Genomic DNA, 17,916 nt, shown 5'->3' with positions numbered 1-17,916 from the left:
AACTTCTTTGAAGGGAGATAGATTCTCTCAGCAGAGCTGTGAGACTTATATAGTGACTGTGATTTAAAACGTTGCTCTGTAATTTTTATGTTTAAAATTTAATTAGTGTTATTTTACTAATGGGAACAAACCTTTGCTAAAAAGTTGTGTTGTTTGTTAAGAGTGATGCTATAACTGTTTTTCAGTTCATTATTTCAACTGTCATTTAAATCGTTTAGTGCTTCTTGAGGCACAGTACGTTTTTATTAAATAAAATTGTAACCGAGTTGCATGTTTATTGCTAGTGTGTTAAACATGTCTGATTCAGAGGAAGATACATTTAACCAAACTTACGGCTAAGAATTCAGGATTCGCCATTCAGGCACGCAGGGCGCTGTGGCTAAAATCCTGGTCGGCTGATGTAACTTCTAAGTCCAAATTACTTAATATACCTTTCAAGGGGCAAACTTTATTTGGGCCCGGTTTGAAAGAAATTATTGCTGACATTACAGGAGGTAAGGGCCACGCTCTACCTCAAGACAAAGCCAAAGCTAAGGCTAGACAGTCTAATTTTCGTCCCTTTCGGAATTTCAAAGCAGGAGCAGCGCCAACTTCCACTGCACCAAAACAGGGAGGAGCTGTTGCTCGTTACAGACAAGGCTGGAAGCCTAACCAGTCCTGGAACAAGGGCAAGCAGGCCAGTAAACCTGCTGCTGCCCCAAAGACAGCATGAACCGAGGGCCCCCGATCCGGGACCGGATCTAGTGGGGGGCAGACTCTCTCTCTTCGCCCAGGCTTGGGCAAGAGATGTCCAGGATCCCTGGGCGCTAGAGATCATATCTCAGGGATACCTTCTAGACTTCAAATTCTCTCCCCCAAGAGGGAGATTTCATCTGTCAAGGTTGTCAACAAACCAAATAAAGAAGGACGCGTTTCTACGCTGTGTACAAGATCTATTATTAATGGGAGTGATCCATCCGGTTCCGCGGTCGGAACAAGGACAAGGGTTTTACTCAAACCTGTTTGTGGTTCCCAAAAAAGAGGGAACTTTCAGGCCAATCTTGGATTTAAAGATCCTAAACAAATTCCTAAGAGTTCCATCGTTCAAAATGGAAACTATTCGGACAATCTTACCCATGATCCAAAAGGGTCAGTACATGACCACAGTGGATTTAAAGGATGCTTACCTTCACATACCGATTCACAAAGATCATTACCGGTATCTAAGGTTTGCCTTCTTAGACAGGCATTACCAGTTTGTAGCCCTTCCATTCGGATTGGCTACGGCTCCAAGAATCTTCACAAAGGTTCTGGGTGCCCTTCTAGCGGTTCTGAGACCGCGAGGAATTTCGGTAGCTCCATACCTAGACGACATTCTGATACAAGCTTCAAGCTTTCAAACTGCCAAGTCTCATACAGAGTTAGTTCTGGCATTTCTAAGGTCGCATGGATGGAAAGTGAACGAAAAGAAGAGTTCTCTCTTGCCTCTCACAAGAGTTCCATTTTTGGGGACTCTTATAGATTCTGTAGAAATGAAGATTTATCTGACAGAAGACAGATTAACAAAGCTTCTAAATGCATGCCGTGTCCTTCATTCCATTCAACTCCCGTCAGTAGCTCAATGCATGGAGGTGATCGGCTTAATGGTAGCAGCAATGGACATAGTACCCTTTGCACGCCTACATCTCAGACCGCTGCAATTGTGCATGCTGAGTCAGTGGAATGGGGATTACTCAGATTTGTCCCCCACTCTGAATCTGGATCAAGAGACCAGAAACTCTCTTCTATGGTGGCTTTCTCGGCCACATCTGTCCAGGGGGATGCCGTTCAGCAGGCCGGACTGGACAATCGTAACGACAGACGCCAGCCTTCTAGGTTGGGGCGCTGTCTGGAATTCTCTGAAGGCTCAGGGACAATGGAGTCAGGAGGAAAGTCTCCTGCCAATAAACATTCTGGAATTGAGAGCAGTTCTCAATGCCCTTCTAGCTTGGCCCCAGTTAAAGACTCGGGGGTTCATCAGGTTTCAGTCGGACAACATCACGACTGTAGCTTACATCAACCATCAGGGAGGGACAAGAAGCTCCCTAGCAATGATAGAAGTATCAAAGATAATTCGCTGGGCAGAGTCTCACTCTTGCCACCTGTCAGCAATCCACATCCCGGGAGTGGAGAACTGGGAGGCGGATTTCTTGAGTCGCCAGACTCTTCATCCGGGGGAGTGGGAACTTCATCCGGAGGTCTTTGCCCAAATACTTCGACGTTGGGGCAAACCAGAGATAGATCTCATGGCGTCTCGCCAGAACGCCAAACTTCCTCGCTCCGGATCCAGATCCAGGGATCCGGGAGCGGTTCTGATAGATGCTTTGACAGCACCTTGGAACTTCAGGATGGCTTATGTGTTTCCACCCTTCCCGCTGCTTCCTCGATTGATTGCCAAAATCAAACAGGAGAGAGCATCAGTGATTCTCATAGCGCCTGCATGGCCGCGCAGGACTTGGTATGCAGATCTAGTGGACATGTCATCCTGTCCGCCTTGGTCTCTACCTCTAAGACAGGACCTTCTGATTCAGGGTCCATTCAAACATCAAAGTCTAACTTCTCTGAAGCTGACTGCTTGGAAATTGAACGCTTGATTTTATCAAAACGTGGTTTTTCTGAGTCGGTTATTGATACCCTGATACAGGCTAGGAAGCCTGTTACCAGAAAGATTTACCATAAAATATGGCGTAAATACCTATACTGGTGTGAATCCAAAGATTACTCCTGGAGTAAGGTTAGGATTCCTAGGATATTGTCTTTTCTACAAGAAGGTTTAGAAAAGGGTTTATCGGCTAGCTCATTAAAGGGACAGATCTCAGCTCTGTCCATCTTGTTACACAGGCGTCTGTCAGAAAATTCAGACATCCAGGCCTTTTGTCAGGCTTTAGCTAGGATCAAGCCTGTGTTTAAAACTGTTGCTCCGCCATGGAGTTTAAACTTAGTTCTTAACGTTTTACAGGGTGTTCCGTTTGAACCCCTTCATTCCATTGATATAAAATTGTTATCTTGGAAAGTTCTATTTTTAATGGCTATTTCCTCGGCTCGAAGAGTCTCTGAGTTATCAGCCCTACATTGTGATTCTCCTTATCTGATCTTTCATTCAGACAAGGTAGTTCTGCGTACTAAACCTGGGTTCTTACCTAAGGTTGTCTCTAACAGGAATATCAATCAAGAGATTGTTGTTCCATCCTTGTGTCCAAATCCTTCTTCAAAGAAGGAACGTCTTCTACACAATCTGGATGTAGTTCGTGCCCTCAAGTTCTACTTGCAGGCAACTAAAGATTTTCGCCAAACTTCTTCTCTGTTTGTCGTTTATTCTGGACAGAGGAGAGGTCAAAAAGCTTCTGCTACCTCTCTCTCCTTTTGGCTTCGTAGCATAATACGTTTAGCCTATGAGACTGCTGGACAGCAGCCTCCTGAAAGAATTACAGCTCATTCCACTAGAGCTGTGGCTTCCACTTGGGCCTTTAAGAATGAGGCCTCTGTTGAACAGATTTGCAAGGCTGCAACTTGGTCTTCGCTTCATACTTTTTCCAAATTTTACAAATTTGACACTTTTGCTTCTTCGGAGGCTATTTTTGGGAGAAAGGTTCTTCAGGCAGTGGTTCCTTCTGTATAATGAGCCTGCCTATCCCTCCCGTCATCCGTGTACTTTTGCTTTGGTATTGGTATCCCAGAAGTAATGATGACCCGTGGACTGATCACACATAACAGAAGAAAACATAATTTATGCTTACCTGATAAATTCCTTTCTTCTGTTGTGTGATCAGTCCACGGCCCGCCCTGTTTTTTAAGGCAGGTAAATATTTTTTAAATTATAATTCAGTCACCACTACACCCTTGGCTTCTCCTTTCTCGTTGGTCTTTGGTCGAATGACTGGAGGTGACGTAGAGGGGAGGAGCTATATGGCAACTCTGCTGGGTGAATCCTCTTGCACTTCCTGTAGGGGAGCAGATAATATCCCAGAAGTAATGATGACCCGTGGACTGATCACACAACAGAAGAAAGGAATTTATCAGGTAAGCATAAATTATGTTTTCCTTACACTGTATACCCCCTCTTGCAAACACTGCCTGCTTATACCTGATCCATAAACTTCATAACCTCAGGGTACCGCCAGCAGTGAAGTAAATGCCACGGAGGAAATGTCTACGCTCGTTAACTACGTGGAACCGGTTAAGTTCAAGTCATTTGATGTGGCCAACAGTGAGTAAAGCGAAACGTGCACAAGATGGGGGGGAGTTGGTTACTAATGGGGAGTTTTGGGCAATAATTAAATACAATTTAGGTGAATGAATAAATTGTATAAATTGGTATAAAATCTCCATCAATGCCAAAATATGCAAATGTTCTCATTTCACAGTCTCCCTCCTTGTCTTTTGCACATTCTCACTTTCTATTGCCTCCCTTTCTTTAAATGTATCCACTGTTTAATTAACCATTCCGTCTCTTTTCTTCTTAAACAGGAAGAGTGCACAGCTGCATTCATTACTTTTGGGAATTCAGAACCTGGCCACCAGGAGGAGGCAAAGACACCCCAGCCAAAGGCTTAAATACCTCCCCCACTTCCCTCATCCCCCAGTTATTCTTTGCCTTTCGTCACAGGAGGTTGGCAGAGAAGTGTCAGTTGTTCGAGTTAAGTCTCTTATGGAGGGTAGTACTCTTCGAAATGGGACTGGAGTTTTAAGTAGTTCTGTCAGCCTCTCAGTGAGAGCATGGATGAAGGTTAGTGTCCAGAGATGCAGGGAAAGTTTTTCTGTGAAACCATTTGACTCATATTAACAGCTCCTTGGCAATCAGCTTTGAAGAGTTTCGCTGCCTGCCTTTGTTCACTCAAGTCCATGTCAGAAGCGAGGCTACTATCTGTCACACTTGAAGGGCCGTTTTCCTGTTCCACGGCATAGATTCTGGTAAGATCGTTTCATTTTACTTCATTATGTGAATGTGATATTAACGTAAAGGTAGGGTCCCAGTGGGACTCCTTTTATCTTAAAATAAGGAATCATGGGTTAATATCCCCTAAGAGGGGTTATTGAACAGGGGGGACTTTAATCATGTTTTGTTATATGGTTCTATCTGCTGAGGTGTAGTAATACTTTAGGCTCATGGCTTTTGGAACATTAACAGCCTTATCGTCATTTGGCGCGATCTTTAGATTTGCGCGCTGCACCTCGTGACCGGGTGCGGTTATGTTCTTTTCACTTCCGTATGCTGACCGTGTGGCGACAGAGTCTGCTCGTGGGTTGTCTGGTTCACAGGAGATGATAAGTGCCCCAGCCATTGGGGTTGTAAAGAAGGTGTCAGTTACCGTTTGTCATTTTTGTAATCCCATGATGGAGGATTTTGACTTTTTAGACACAGAAGTCTCTGATGCGGAGAATGTGTCTTGTAAAGAATATGAAATGGCCCGGGTTATCCATGCCTATCAGTTATGTTCCGATTGCCGTTCCAGAGTACTCTCTTCTCCCGATTCACGGTCCTCAGAGTACGTTGAGCCATCCGCCCCCGAGGATGCTAGTTCCTGCGAGGCGCATGCCCCAGAAACAACCTTTGCTACACAAGCAGGTGTCCCTTTGGTTTTTACTCCTTCTCCGGAAGTTGGCCTGTTTCCTCCAGGGGTTACGGTACGGTTCCGTATGGCCATATCTGCGGCCTTGGCTCATTTGTATCTCCCAAGTGAAATATTTTTAAGATACTGTCCGTGTTCTGTCAACCAGGGCCCTCTTGGTGGGGGATTGCCTGATTCAGTTCGGCCTCCTGGGGAAGCGGGGGCCTCTGAGACTTCAAGGGCCCCAACCTTGGGGCCGGAGTCATTTGTCGATCCGTCAAGGGATAATTTTGTCTTCCGTTATAGGTTGGCACGTCTTCGTATCCTACTAAGACATGTTTGCTAGAGGATCCCAGTCCTAGTGGGCCGAGGGATTTGAGGCCTTAGGTGCCGGATGGCAACCTGGATAGACGTTTTGGGGATGAAGCTTATCTCCTTATCGTCTCAGTTTTTCTTTATTTTGTATCGGTTCCAGTTCTGAGCTTGGGGAAAAGGGGCCTTCTGATCGGCTGGTCTGGTCGGGCGTACCCTTTTTTTTCCCTTGGGCGTTAACCACGGGTGCTGCCTTTTATTTTAGATCAGGACAGGATGTATTTGATTTATTTGTATAAAGCTCATGGCTGATATAACTTTTGTTTTGAGAACGTTCTTTCTCTGGAACAGATACTTGCGATTTTGTGGTCGCATGGACACTTCCTCGGAGGTTATGTTTTCTAGTTTATATTATCGAGCCTTCGGGTTGATTTTTCTTGGACCTTAGACAGATTCTGAATTGCTCTTACACCAGGCAGGTACTGGTTGGGCGGGCGCTATCTACTGTTTCTTGGGTTCATGTCACCCTTATGGTGCTGATTAGCCTATCGGCTTTGAAAAAAAAAAAAGAAAATGTTAATAAGGCCTAGTGTTATGGACTCCGGACTCAGATCCTACAACGAAGTTTGGGGCCTGGGGCGTAGTTCCAACGCTTCTGGTAGGAGGGTTGTGTGCTCCGATATAGGTTGTTTTTTTGCTGGCAATATTGCTTGAGATGCGTGACCGACTTTTTCAGATGTCATTGTGGGTTCTAGGTCCCCTGAGGACTCGGAACCTCAGTTTTCCATTCATTTGGAAGTCTGGAAATGTGATTGGTTTCTGGAGGTTTAATATCTGATTAAGTGGACGTTTGAGTCTGCACTTGCGGTATATCTGGATGATGACTCTTGTAGCCTAGTCGCATTCTTTTTGCGGTGGCGAGGTTTCCTTCCCTCCCATCTTTGGTTGGGTCATTTGTTATGGAAAAGTGGACGTGTCCTTTTTATCAGTGTTTCTTTTGCTCTAGTGCGTGGAGTGCAGGGGTCTCCCTGCCGTTCTAGCAGGAGCTGCGAGGCTCCCGTTGTTATTCCATTCAAGGATGTCGGGTGAACAATCCGGCAGGGATCTCTGGAGACTGTCGTCTGTTCAAGATAAAAAAACTACCTCTTGTCATCATACCATGGTCTTTGACTCTCGGGTGCTACCCGTCGATCTTTTTGAAAATCTAGCCCTTCGGACTTGAGAGTAGGAGGTCTGGGGTCAGTTACAGTCTTCTCGCCTGTCTGGGGTCAGAAAACTGACCATTTAGCCTTCCAGCGTGGGGTCAGGTCGTTAGACCTGTCTACATGGATTACCTTGTGATCCAAGGGTACTAGTGGCCCTTTCCTAAACTGGTCGGGAGTTCTTTTCAGACTCTTGGGTTTGTGGATTTTGCTCTGTATTTTACATCTAAGGACTTTAGATGGCGGAAGGCTCTGTATGGGTGCGCTCCTAACCATAGGAGGCAGCTTATGGGTTCCTCAGGGGCTTCAGATCTTCGGATCGGTTCCATTTTTTGACGACTCAGGTTAAGGACCATGTCTCTTGCCTGGAAAGGGTATGGAAGGTTCTGCTTAACCTTAGGATTTGGAGGCTTTGGAGGGGGCGGGGGTTTTTCTGACTCTTATGAGAGATAATATCAACCTGAGGCTTCAGTTTGAGGTTTTCTGACAGGTCCCTACTTGTCTGCTGGGACATCTGATACTTCCTGGTAGGTTCCAGTTGCTATTCAACTGGGCTGACAATATTGGCCGAGGGTTGGCCTCTAGTAGGGTGTTTTCCGTTGATTAATCTCCTTCTTCTCACCTAGGGTGGGGAAGGGATTTTTACGTGTCCTCCTTGGGTGGAGGTACCTCAGTATCTGTTGAGGGCCCGTGGGCCCTTGTTTTTCTCGCCTCGTAGGTTTTTTTCCCTCTCTTGCATTCTCAGTATCACGGAATTGATTACTGGTATCAGAATGCTGTGGGTCAGAGTACTTTCTTCCCTGGAGGAGTGTTCCTTTTTATGGAAGGCTGCAGTGTAGGGTTCCTTGGACCCGAGCATGAGGTTCCTGTCATGGTTCAGGGTAGCATGCTAATTTTTTAGTAGCGGTCGGAGTTCTACTCTGGGGCTTTGATGACTCGTAGAGCCATCCTCTTTTTTCCTCCGAGGGTCTGAGACTCTTGTCTGCAAAGGGTTTTTTACTAGCCTTGGGGGCTGAGACTGTTATCTTGGAAGGAAGGTCGGGGATCAGTCTGCTTTTGCAGCATAAACTGTTTACTTTTTGAATCTGTCCTCACCTTTGTTGGGGGTACTCTGGGTGCCCATTTCTCTTCCGGCGGCGGCTGTTGCCGGGATGGATCGCTCCTTGGCTTCCAGAATTTTCTGGTTGGGAGCTGTTGTCGAGATTTTTTAGCACTTTTTAGTGGGATGAGTCCCACGATGGCTTAAGACGGCTTTGTTGCCTGTGGATGAGTCATAGAGAGTTTTGCTCACAGGTGACTCTGTGCCCTCTTGAAGACCTCTTTTTAAGCTGCTGGGACAGTTTTCCTGTCTCTGCTTGTCTTTGCTTAACCTGACGGGTCTTATCTTGTCTAGGTTACAAGGGGGAACTCGCGGGATCTGGAACACCATAGTTGTTATGGTGCTGTGTCAGGGATTGGAGGGTGGCCTTCCGGTCATCTTAGTGATGTTTTCTCCTGACTATGGACTTATCTTCTGGTCCTTGTCCTCCTAGGGAGTTTGTTTCCCTGGAAAGTGGTCTGGCAGCAACCTCGGGTTGCTCTAAGTTGATATGGTCTTTTTGATGTCTCATGGGGCCTCTATTCTCCCTCTCGGGGGTAGATAGAGATTTTGACCATTGGTGCCTTTTTTGCTGTGGTGCCTTTCGAAGGAGCTGCGTTTTTGTACCCACCCTTTGTTTGCATTCAGTGTCCTCTAGCTTGGGTATTGTTTTCCCAAAAGTAATGAATGCAGCTGTGGACTCTTCCTGTTTAAGAAGAAAAACATAAATTATGCTTACCTGATAATTTTATTTTCTTCTGACAGGAAGAGTCCACAGCTCCCGCCCGCGCTTTATTATGGGGCGGCAGTATATTTTTGTTCTTCTGGCACCTTTTTTAAAATCACCCTGATGAAGGAAGTGGGGGAGGTATTTGAAGCCTTTGGCTGGGGTGTCTTTGCTTCCTCCTGGTGGCCAGGTTCTGAATTCCCAAAAGTAATGAATGCAGCTGTGGACTCTTCCTGTCAGAAGAAAAGAAAAATATCAGGTAAGCATAATTTATGTTTTCATTCCTTAAATTCTTCGTTAATTCCCTTCACTTATTCATCTTCTTGAAATCAGAAATTTTCATTCCTTTTCACAGTTTGTTTTTGTTCTAATTTTAATTTTTATCTTATGTATTCTTATGTCTCACCCCTACTTGTCTCCTCATTCATTCTCCCTCCCTTGTTCTTTCAATCATTCATTCATTCTTTCTCATCTCTTACTCTTCTCTCTTGCTCACCTATAATAATTATTACATTCTCTCTATCACTACATTTCTCTCTTTACTATTGTCACTGGTTCTCTCTTTTTTTTCTTTCTGTTTCCATTTACTTTCACTCATTCTGTGTATTATTCTTGTAACTTCTTTCATTCCAAATCTTCTAACCATTCAGTCTCTTATAACACCTTATGTCATTCACTGATTTTTTTCATGATCATTTCTTCTCTAAATGTCTTTCATTCCACACCTCTCATTTCCTATCTCACTTTTTTCATTCTCTACTTGGCTTTTTCATTCCTCATCTCTCATATTTTTTGTCTTTCATTCCGTCTTCTCCTATTTTCTCAGAGAGGAATAAGCATTATGAAATGTCATCATTTGTCGAGACTAAAGCGTTGGAGCAGCTCACTAAATCTCCCATGGAATTTGTGGAGTATCCTTAATGTGATTTGTACCCCAGTGTGACTTTGTCCCTTCCAGCTTTCTCTGGCTACACTGTGATTAATTCACCACTTTCCCATTTCTCTCTCCCATGTGTTACTTGTTTCCATCTCACACCCTCCTTGTCTGTTCTGCTATCTTTAATATTCCTTTTTTCAGTTCCCAATCACCAGCCGTTTCATTTGTTAAAGGGTTATAGAGCAAACAGAATATGCATTTTATTTTTGCTCTTTTACTTGCATATAACTATGTGTTTAACTCCTGCAAAAGAAATTAAACACTTAAGGGATACTGAACCCATTTTTTTTTTCTTTCATTATTTGAATAGAGCACACAATTTTAAATAACTTTCTAATTTACTTCTATTATCGATTTTTCTTTGTTCTCTTGGTATATTTATTTGAAAAAGCAGGATTGAAAGGTTAGGAGCCAGCCCATATTTGGTTCAGCACCCTCAATCGTGCTTGCTGATTGGTGGCTACATTTATCCACAAATCAGCAAGTGCTACCCAGATGCTGAACCTAAAATGGGCCGGCTCCAAAGCTTTCATTCCTGCTTTTTCAAATAAACGCCTAGATTACGAGTTTTGCGCAAAACAGGGTGCAAAACTAATGCCAAAAAAGTTGCGTTATTTCACTCTCCATATCACTGCCATTACGAGTTACTGAAAAGCCTCCTTGTGCTGTGCGTTATGGTGCCTTAATCTCCATTCCGCACAAAATCCAAGGCCGGATTTAAACCTAACACCTAAAGTGCAGAAGGAAAACTCTCCGTAACGCAACCCCATTGATGTCTATGGGGAAAAAAAGTTACGTTTAAACCTAACAGCCTAACATAAACCCCAAGTCTTAACACCCCTAATCTGGCGCTCCTGACATCGCCGGCACCTAAATAAAGTTATTAACCCCTAATACGCCGCTCCCAACATCACCAACACTAATAAAAATTATTAACCCCTAATCTGCCACTCCCAACATCGCCAACACTAATAAAAATTATTAACCCCTAAATCTCCGGCCCCCCACATCGCCACCACTAAATAAACCTATTAACCCCTGAACCGCCAGCCCCCCCACATCGCCAACACTATAATAAAGTATTAAGCCCTAAACCTCCAGCCCCTTACATCTTAACTACTAAACTAAACCTATTAACCCCTAGACCGCCGCCCCCCCACATCGCAAAACACTAAATTAAACAATTAACCCCTAAATCTAACACCCCCTAACTTTAAATAAATTAAAATTACAATATAACTATATTTAAATAAATAAAATCTTACCTGTGAAATAAAAATAAAGCTAACATTAAACTATAAATTAACCTAACATAACTATTCTAATAAATAAAAAATAATACCAATTAAAAACCTAAATTACAAATTTAGAAAAACCTAACGCTACTAAATAAATTAAAAAATCTGAAATTACAAAAAATAATAAACACTAAAGTACAAAAAATAAAAAACACTAAGCTTACAAAAAATAATAAACGATATTATCAAAAATAAATTTCTAATTTAAATTGTTTAATTGGTAGTTTTTTTATTTTATTAGAATAGTTATGTTAGGTTAATTTATAGTTAATTGTTATTTTTATTTCACAGGTAAGTTTTTATTTAATTAAATATGGTTATATTGTAATTTTAATTTAAAGTTAGGTTTAGGGGTTAATAGTTTAATTTAGAGTTTTGCGATGTGGAGGGGCCGGCGGTCAAGAGGTTAATAGGTTTAGTTTAGTAGTTACGACGTGGGGGGCTGGAGGTTTAGGGGTTAATACTTTATTATAGTTTGGCAATGTGGGGGGCCGGCGGTTTAGGGGCTTTTAGGTTTATTTAGATGTCGGCGATGTGGGAGGCCGGAGGTTTAGGGGTTAATAACTTTTATTAATGGCGGCGGTTTAGGGGTTAAAGGGACAGTCTACACCAGAATTTTTATTGTTTTAACAGATAGATAATCCCTTTATTACCCATTCCCCAGTTTTGCATAACCAACACAGTTATATTAATATTCTTTTAACCTCTGTGATTATCTTGTATCTAAGCCTCTGCAAACTGCCCCTTTTTTCAGTTCTTTTGACAGACTTGCAGTCTAGCCAATCAGTGCCTGCTCCCAGATTACGTCACGTGCACGAGCACAGTGTTATCTATATGAAATATGTGAACTAACACCCTCTAGTGGTGAAAAACTGTTAAAATGCAATCTGAAAGAGGTGGGCTTCAAGGTCTAAGAAATTAGCATATGAACCTCCTAGGTTAAGCTTTCAACTAAGAATACCAAGTAAATTGGAAAATTGTTTAAAATTACATGCTCTATCTGATTCATGAAAGTTTATTTTGGCCTAGACTGTCCCTTTAATATATTTAAATAGTGTTGACAATGTGGGTGGCGGCAGATTAGGGGTTAACTTTATTTAATAGTTGCGATGTGGGTGGGCGGCAGATTAGGGGTTAATAGGTTTAATATAGTGTTTGCGATGTGGGAGGGCGGCAGTTTAGGGGTTAATAGGTAGTTTATGGGTGTTAGTGTATTTTGTAATAGTTTAGTTATGAGTTTTGTGAAACATTTTTGTTTCCCAAAATCCATAACTACTGCTCTCAGATGGCGGTATGGATTGTGTCGGTATAGGCTGTAACGCAAGCATTTTAGCCGGACCGCACAACCTGTAATACAGGCGCTATGGAAATCCCAAACAAAAATGTCATTTTCTCTTGTAAGGTGTATCCAGTCCACGGATCATCCATTACTTGTGGGATATTCTCATTCCCAACAGGAAGTTGCAAGAGGACACCCACAGCAGAGCTGTTATATAGCTCCTCCCCTAACTGCCATATCCAGTCATTCTCTTGCAACTCTCAACACGCATGGAGGTAGTAAGAGAGAGTGGTGAAATATAGTTAGTTTTTTATCTTCAATCAAAAGTTTGTTATTTTAAATGGTACCGGAGTTGTACTATTTTATCCCAGGCAGTAAATAGAAAAGAATCTGCCTGAGTTTTCTATGATCTTAGCAGGTTGTAACTAAGATCCATTGCTGTTCTCACATATGTCTGAGGAGAGAGGTAACTTCAGCGGGAGAATGGCGTGCTGTTTACTCTGCTATGAGGTATGTGCAGTTACAATTTTTTCTAGAAATGGAAAATGCTAGAAAATGCTGCTGATACCGGATTAATGTAAGTTAAGCCTGAATACAGTGATTTAATAGCGACTGGTATCATGCTTACTCTCAGGGGTAATACCCTTATAAAATTGCAATATAAAACGTTTGCTGGCATGTTTAATCGTTTTTATATATGCTTTGGTGATAAAACTTTATTGGGGCCTAGTTTTTTCTACATGGCTGGCTTAAATTTTGCCTAGAAACAGTTTCCTGAGGCTTTCCACTGTTGTAGTATAAAAGCTACAGTTGTTGCAGTTAAAATTACAAACTGTGACATCCAGCTTCCCTCAGGAGTCCCCTGTATGCTACAGGACATCTCTAAAGTAGAATGTGTACCAAATGTACTGATTTCACTTTAAGCAATAAAGATCATATTCTGTCTTTAAAAAAATTTATCACCAGAGAAATCTGACGAGGGGGAAGTTATGCCGACTAACTCGCCCCACGTGTCAGATCCTTTGACTCCCACTCAAGGGACTCACGCTCAAATGGCGCCAAGTACATCTAGGGCGCCCATAGAGATTACTTTACAAGACATGGCGGCAGTCATGGATAATACACTGTCAGCGGTATTAACCAGACTACCTGAATTTAGAGGTAAGCGAGATAGTTCTGGGGTTAGACGAAATGCAGAGCATACTGACGCTTTAAGAACCATGTCTGATACTGCCTCACAATATGCAGAAGCTGAGGAAGGAGAGCTTCAGTCTGTGGGTGATGTTTCTGACTCAGGAAAGATGATGCAACCTGATTCTGATATTTCTACATTTAAATTTAATCTTGAACACCTCCGCATGTTTCTCAGGGAGGTTTTAGCTGCTCTGAATGACTGTGATACAATTGCAGTGCCAGAGAAATTGTGTAGACTAGATAAATACTATGCAGTGCCGGTGTGTACTGATGTTTTTCCAATACCTAAAAGGTTTACAGAAATTATTAATAAGGAATGGGATAGACCAGGTGTGACGTTCTCTTCCCCTCCTATTTTTAGAAAAAAGTTTCCAATAGACGCCACCACACGGGACTTATGACAGACAGTTCCTAAGGTGGAGGGAGCAGTTTCTACTTTAGCAAAGCGTACTACTATCCCTGTCGAGGACAGTTGTGCTTTTTTAGATCCAATGGATAAAAAATTAGAAGGTTACCTTAAGAAAATGTTTATTCAATAAGGTTTTATCCTACAGCCCCTTGCATGCATTGCTCCTGTCACTGCTGCTGCGGCGTTCTGGTTTGAGTCTCTGGAAGAGGCTTTACAGGTAGCGACTCCATTGGATGACATACTTGGCAAGCTTAGAGCACTTAAGCTAGCCAATTCCTTGTTTTCTGATGCCATTGTTCATTTGACTAAACTAACGGCTAAGAATTCTGGTTTTGCTATACAGGCGCGCAGGGCGCTATGGCTTAAATCATGGTAAGCTGACGTGACTTCAAAATCTAAGCTGCTTAACATTATTGCTGATATCACTGGAGGAAAAGGTCATGCCCTTCCTCAGGACAGGTCCAAATCAAGGGCCAAACTGTTTAATTTTTGTGCCTTTCGAAACTTCAAGGCAAGTGCGGCATCAACTTCCTCTAATGCAAACAAGAGGGAACTTTTGCTCAGTCCAAGACGATCTGGAGACCAAACCAGACCTGGGACAAAGGTAAGCAGGCCAAAAAGCCTGCTGCTGCCTCTAAGACAGCATGAAGGAACGGCCCCCTATCCGGTAACGGATCTAGTAGGGGGCAGACTTTCGCTCTTCGCCCAGGCATGGGCAAGAGATGTCCAGGATCCCTGGGTGTTGGAAATTATATCCCAGGGATATCTTCTGGACTTCAAAGCTTCCCCCCCAAAAGGGAGATTTCACCTTTCACAATTATCTGCAAACCAGATAAAGAGAGAGGCATTCTTACACTGTGTACGAGACCTCCTAGTTATGGGAGTGATCCATCCAGTTCCAAAGGAGGAACAGGGACAGGGTTTTTACTCAAATCTGTTTGTGGTTCCCAAAAAAGAGGGAACCTTCTGACCAATTTTGGATCTAAAGATCTTAAACAAATTCCTCAGAGTTCCATCATTCAAGATGGAAACTATTCGTACTATCCTACCTATGATCCAGGAGGGTCAATATATGACTACAGTGGATTTAAAGGATGCTTATCTTCACATTCCGATAACAAAGATCATCATCGGTTTCTCAGGTTTGCCTTTCTAGACAGGCATTACCAGTTTGTAGCTCTTCCCTTTGGATTAGCTACAGCCCCAAGAATCTTTACGAAGGTTCTAGGGTCGCTTCTGGCAGTCCTAAGGCCGCGGGGCATAGCAGTGGCCCCTTATTTAGACGACATCCTGATACAGGCGTCAAACTTCCAAATTGCCAAGTCTCATATGGACGTAGTACTGGCATTTCTGAGATCGCATGGGTGGAAAGTGAACGAGGAAAAGAGTTCTCTATCCCCACTCACAAGAGTTTTCCTTCCTAGGGACTCTGATAGATTCTGTAGAAATTAAAATTTACCTGACGGAGTCCAGATTATCAAAGCTTCTAAATTCCTGCCGTGTTCTTCATTCTATTCCGCGCCCTTCGGTGGCTCAGTGCATGGAAGTAATCGGCTTAATGGTAGCGGCAATGGACATAGTGCCGTTTGCACGCCTACATCTCAGTCCGCTGCAACTATGCATGCTCAGTCAGTGGAACGGGGATTACACAGATTTGTCCCCTCTACTAAATCTGGATCAAGAGACCAGGGATTCTCTTCTCTGGTGGCTATCTCGGGTCCATTTGTCCAAAGGTATGACCTTTCGCAGGCCAGATTGGACAATTGTAACAACAGATGCCAGCCTTCTAGGTTGGGGTGCAGTCTGGAACTCCCTGAAGGCTCAGGGATCGTGGACTCGGGAGGAGACACTCCTTCCAATAAATATTCTGGAAGAGCGATATTCAATGCTCTTCAGGCTTGGCCTCAGTTAGCAACTCTTGAGGTACATCAGATTTCAGTTGGACAACATCACGACTGTGGCTTACATCAACCATCAAGGGGGAACAAGAAGTTCCCTAGCAATGTTAGAAGTCTCAAAGATAATTCGCTGGGCAGAGACTCACTCTTGCCACCTATCAGCTATCCATATCCCAGGTGTAGAGAACTGGGAGGCAGATTTTTTTAAGTCGTCAGACTTTTCATCCGGGAGAGTGGGAACTCCATCTGGAGGTGTTTGCACAATTGATTCATCGTTGGGGCAAACCAGAACTGGATCTCATGGCGTCTCGCTAGAACGCCAAGCTTCCTTGTTACGGATCCAGGTCCAGGGATCCCAAGGCGACGCTAATAGATGCTCTAGCAGCGCCCTGGTCTTTCAACCTGGCTTATGTGTTTCCACCGTTTCCTCTGCTCCCTCGACTGATTGCCAAGGTCAAGCAGGAGAGAGTATCTGTGATTTTGATAGCGCCTGCGTGGCCACGCAGGACCTGGTATGCAGATCTGGTGGACATGTCATCCTTTCCACCATGGACTCTGCCTTTGAGACAGGACCTTCTACTTTAGGGTCCTTTCAACCATCCAAATCTAATTTCTCTGAGACTGACTGCCTGGAGATTGAACGCTTGATTTTATCAAAGCGTGGCTTCTCCGAGTCAGTCATTGATACCTTAATACAGGCACGAAAGCCTGTCACCAGGAAAATTTACCATAAAATATGGCGTACATATCTTTATTGGTGTGAATCCAAGGGTTAGGATTCCCAGGATATTATCTTTTCTCCAAGATGGTTTGGAAAAAGGATTGTCAGCTAGTTCCTTAAAAGGACAGATTTCTGCTCTGTCTATTCTTTTGCACAAGCATCTGGCAGATGTTCAGGCATTTTGTCAGGCTTTGGATAGAATCAAGCCTGTGTTTAAACCTGTTGCTCCCCCATGGAGCTTAAATTTGGTTCTTAAGGTTCTTCAAGGAGTTCCGTTTGAACCTCTTCATTCCATAGATATCAAACTTTTATCTTGGAAAGTTCTGTTTTTGGTAGCTATTTCCTCGGCTCGTAGAGTCTCCGAGTTATCTGCTTTACAATGTGATTCTCCTTATCTGATCTTCCATACAGATAAGGTAGTCCTGCGTACCAAACCTGGGTTTTTACCTAAGGTGGTATCTAACAAGAATATCAATCAAGAGATTGTTGTTCCATCCTTGTGTCCTAATCCTTCTTCAAAGAAGGAACGTCTATTACACAATCTGGACGTGGTTCGTGCTTTAAAGTTTTACTTACAAGCTACTAAAGATTTTTGTCAAACATCTGCTTTGTTTGTTGTCTACTCTGGACAGAGGAGAGGTCAAAAGGCTTCGGCAACCTCTCTTTCTTTTTGGCTAAGAAGCATAATCCGCTTAGCCTATGAGACTGCTGGCCAGCAGCCTCCTGAAAGGATTACAGCTCATTCTACTAGAGCTGTGGCTTCCACTTGGGCCTTTAAAAATGAGGCTTCTGTTGGACAGATTTGCAAGGCGGCAACTTGGTCTTCGCTTCATACTTTTTCAAAATTCTACAAATTTGATACTTTTGCTTCTTCGGAGGCTATTTTTGGGAAAAAAGGTTTTACAGGCAGTGGTACCTTCCGTTTAAGTACCTGCTTTGTCCCTCCCTTCATCCGTGTACTTTAGCTTTGGTATTGGTATCCCACAAGTAATGGATGATCCGTGGACTGGATACACCTTACAAGAGAAAACACAATTTATGCTTACCTGATAAATTTATTTCTCTTGTGGTGTATCCAGTCCACGGCCCGCCCTGTCATTTTAAGGCAGGTAATTTTTTCATTTAAACTACAGTCACCACTGCACCCTATGGTTTCTCCTTTCTCTGCGTGTTTTCGATCGAATGGCTGGATATGGCAGTTAGGGGAGGAGCTATATAACAGCTCTGCTGTGGGTGTCCTCTTGCAACTTCCTGTTGGGAATGAGAATATCCCACAAGTAATGGATGATCCGTT

At 43.3% G+C, this 17,916-nt stretch overlaps 1 protein-coding gene across 1 annotated transcript in view; it reads left to right on the top strand.

Annotated features, from left to right (window-relative positions):
• The window catches only part of PLCB3 (phospholipase C beta 3), a gene marked incomplete in the record, with an annotated part of 460,897 nt that overhangs the window by 309,162 nt on the left and 133,819 nt on the right, over positions 1–17,916 (top strand). Inside the window, 2 exon segments of the mRNA XM_053720071.1 lie at positions 4,129–4,225; positions 9,713–9,797. Coding sequence (XP_053576046.1) covers positions 4,129–4,225; positions 9,713–9,797 — 182 coding nt within the window.

This window comes from Bombina bombina, chromosome 7 (assembly GCF_027579735.1).
Source record: "Bombina bombina isolate aBomBom1 chromosome 7, aBomBom1.pri, whole genome shotgun sequence".
NCBI classification, from domain to species: Eukaryota; Metazoa; Chordata; class Amphibia; order Anura; family Bombinatoridae; genus Bombina; species Bombina bombina.
The sequence above is the reverse complement of the archived record's forward strand: the minus strand, read 5'-3'. Positions and strand labels throughout refer to the sequence as shown.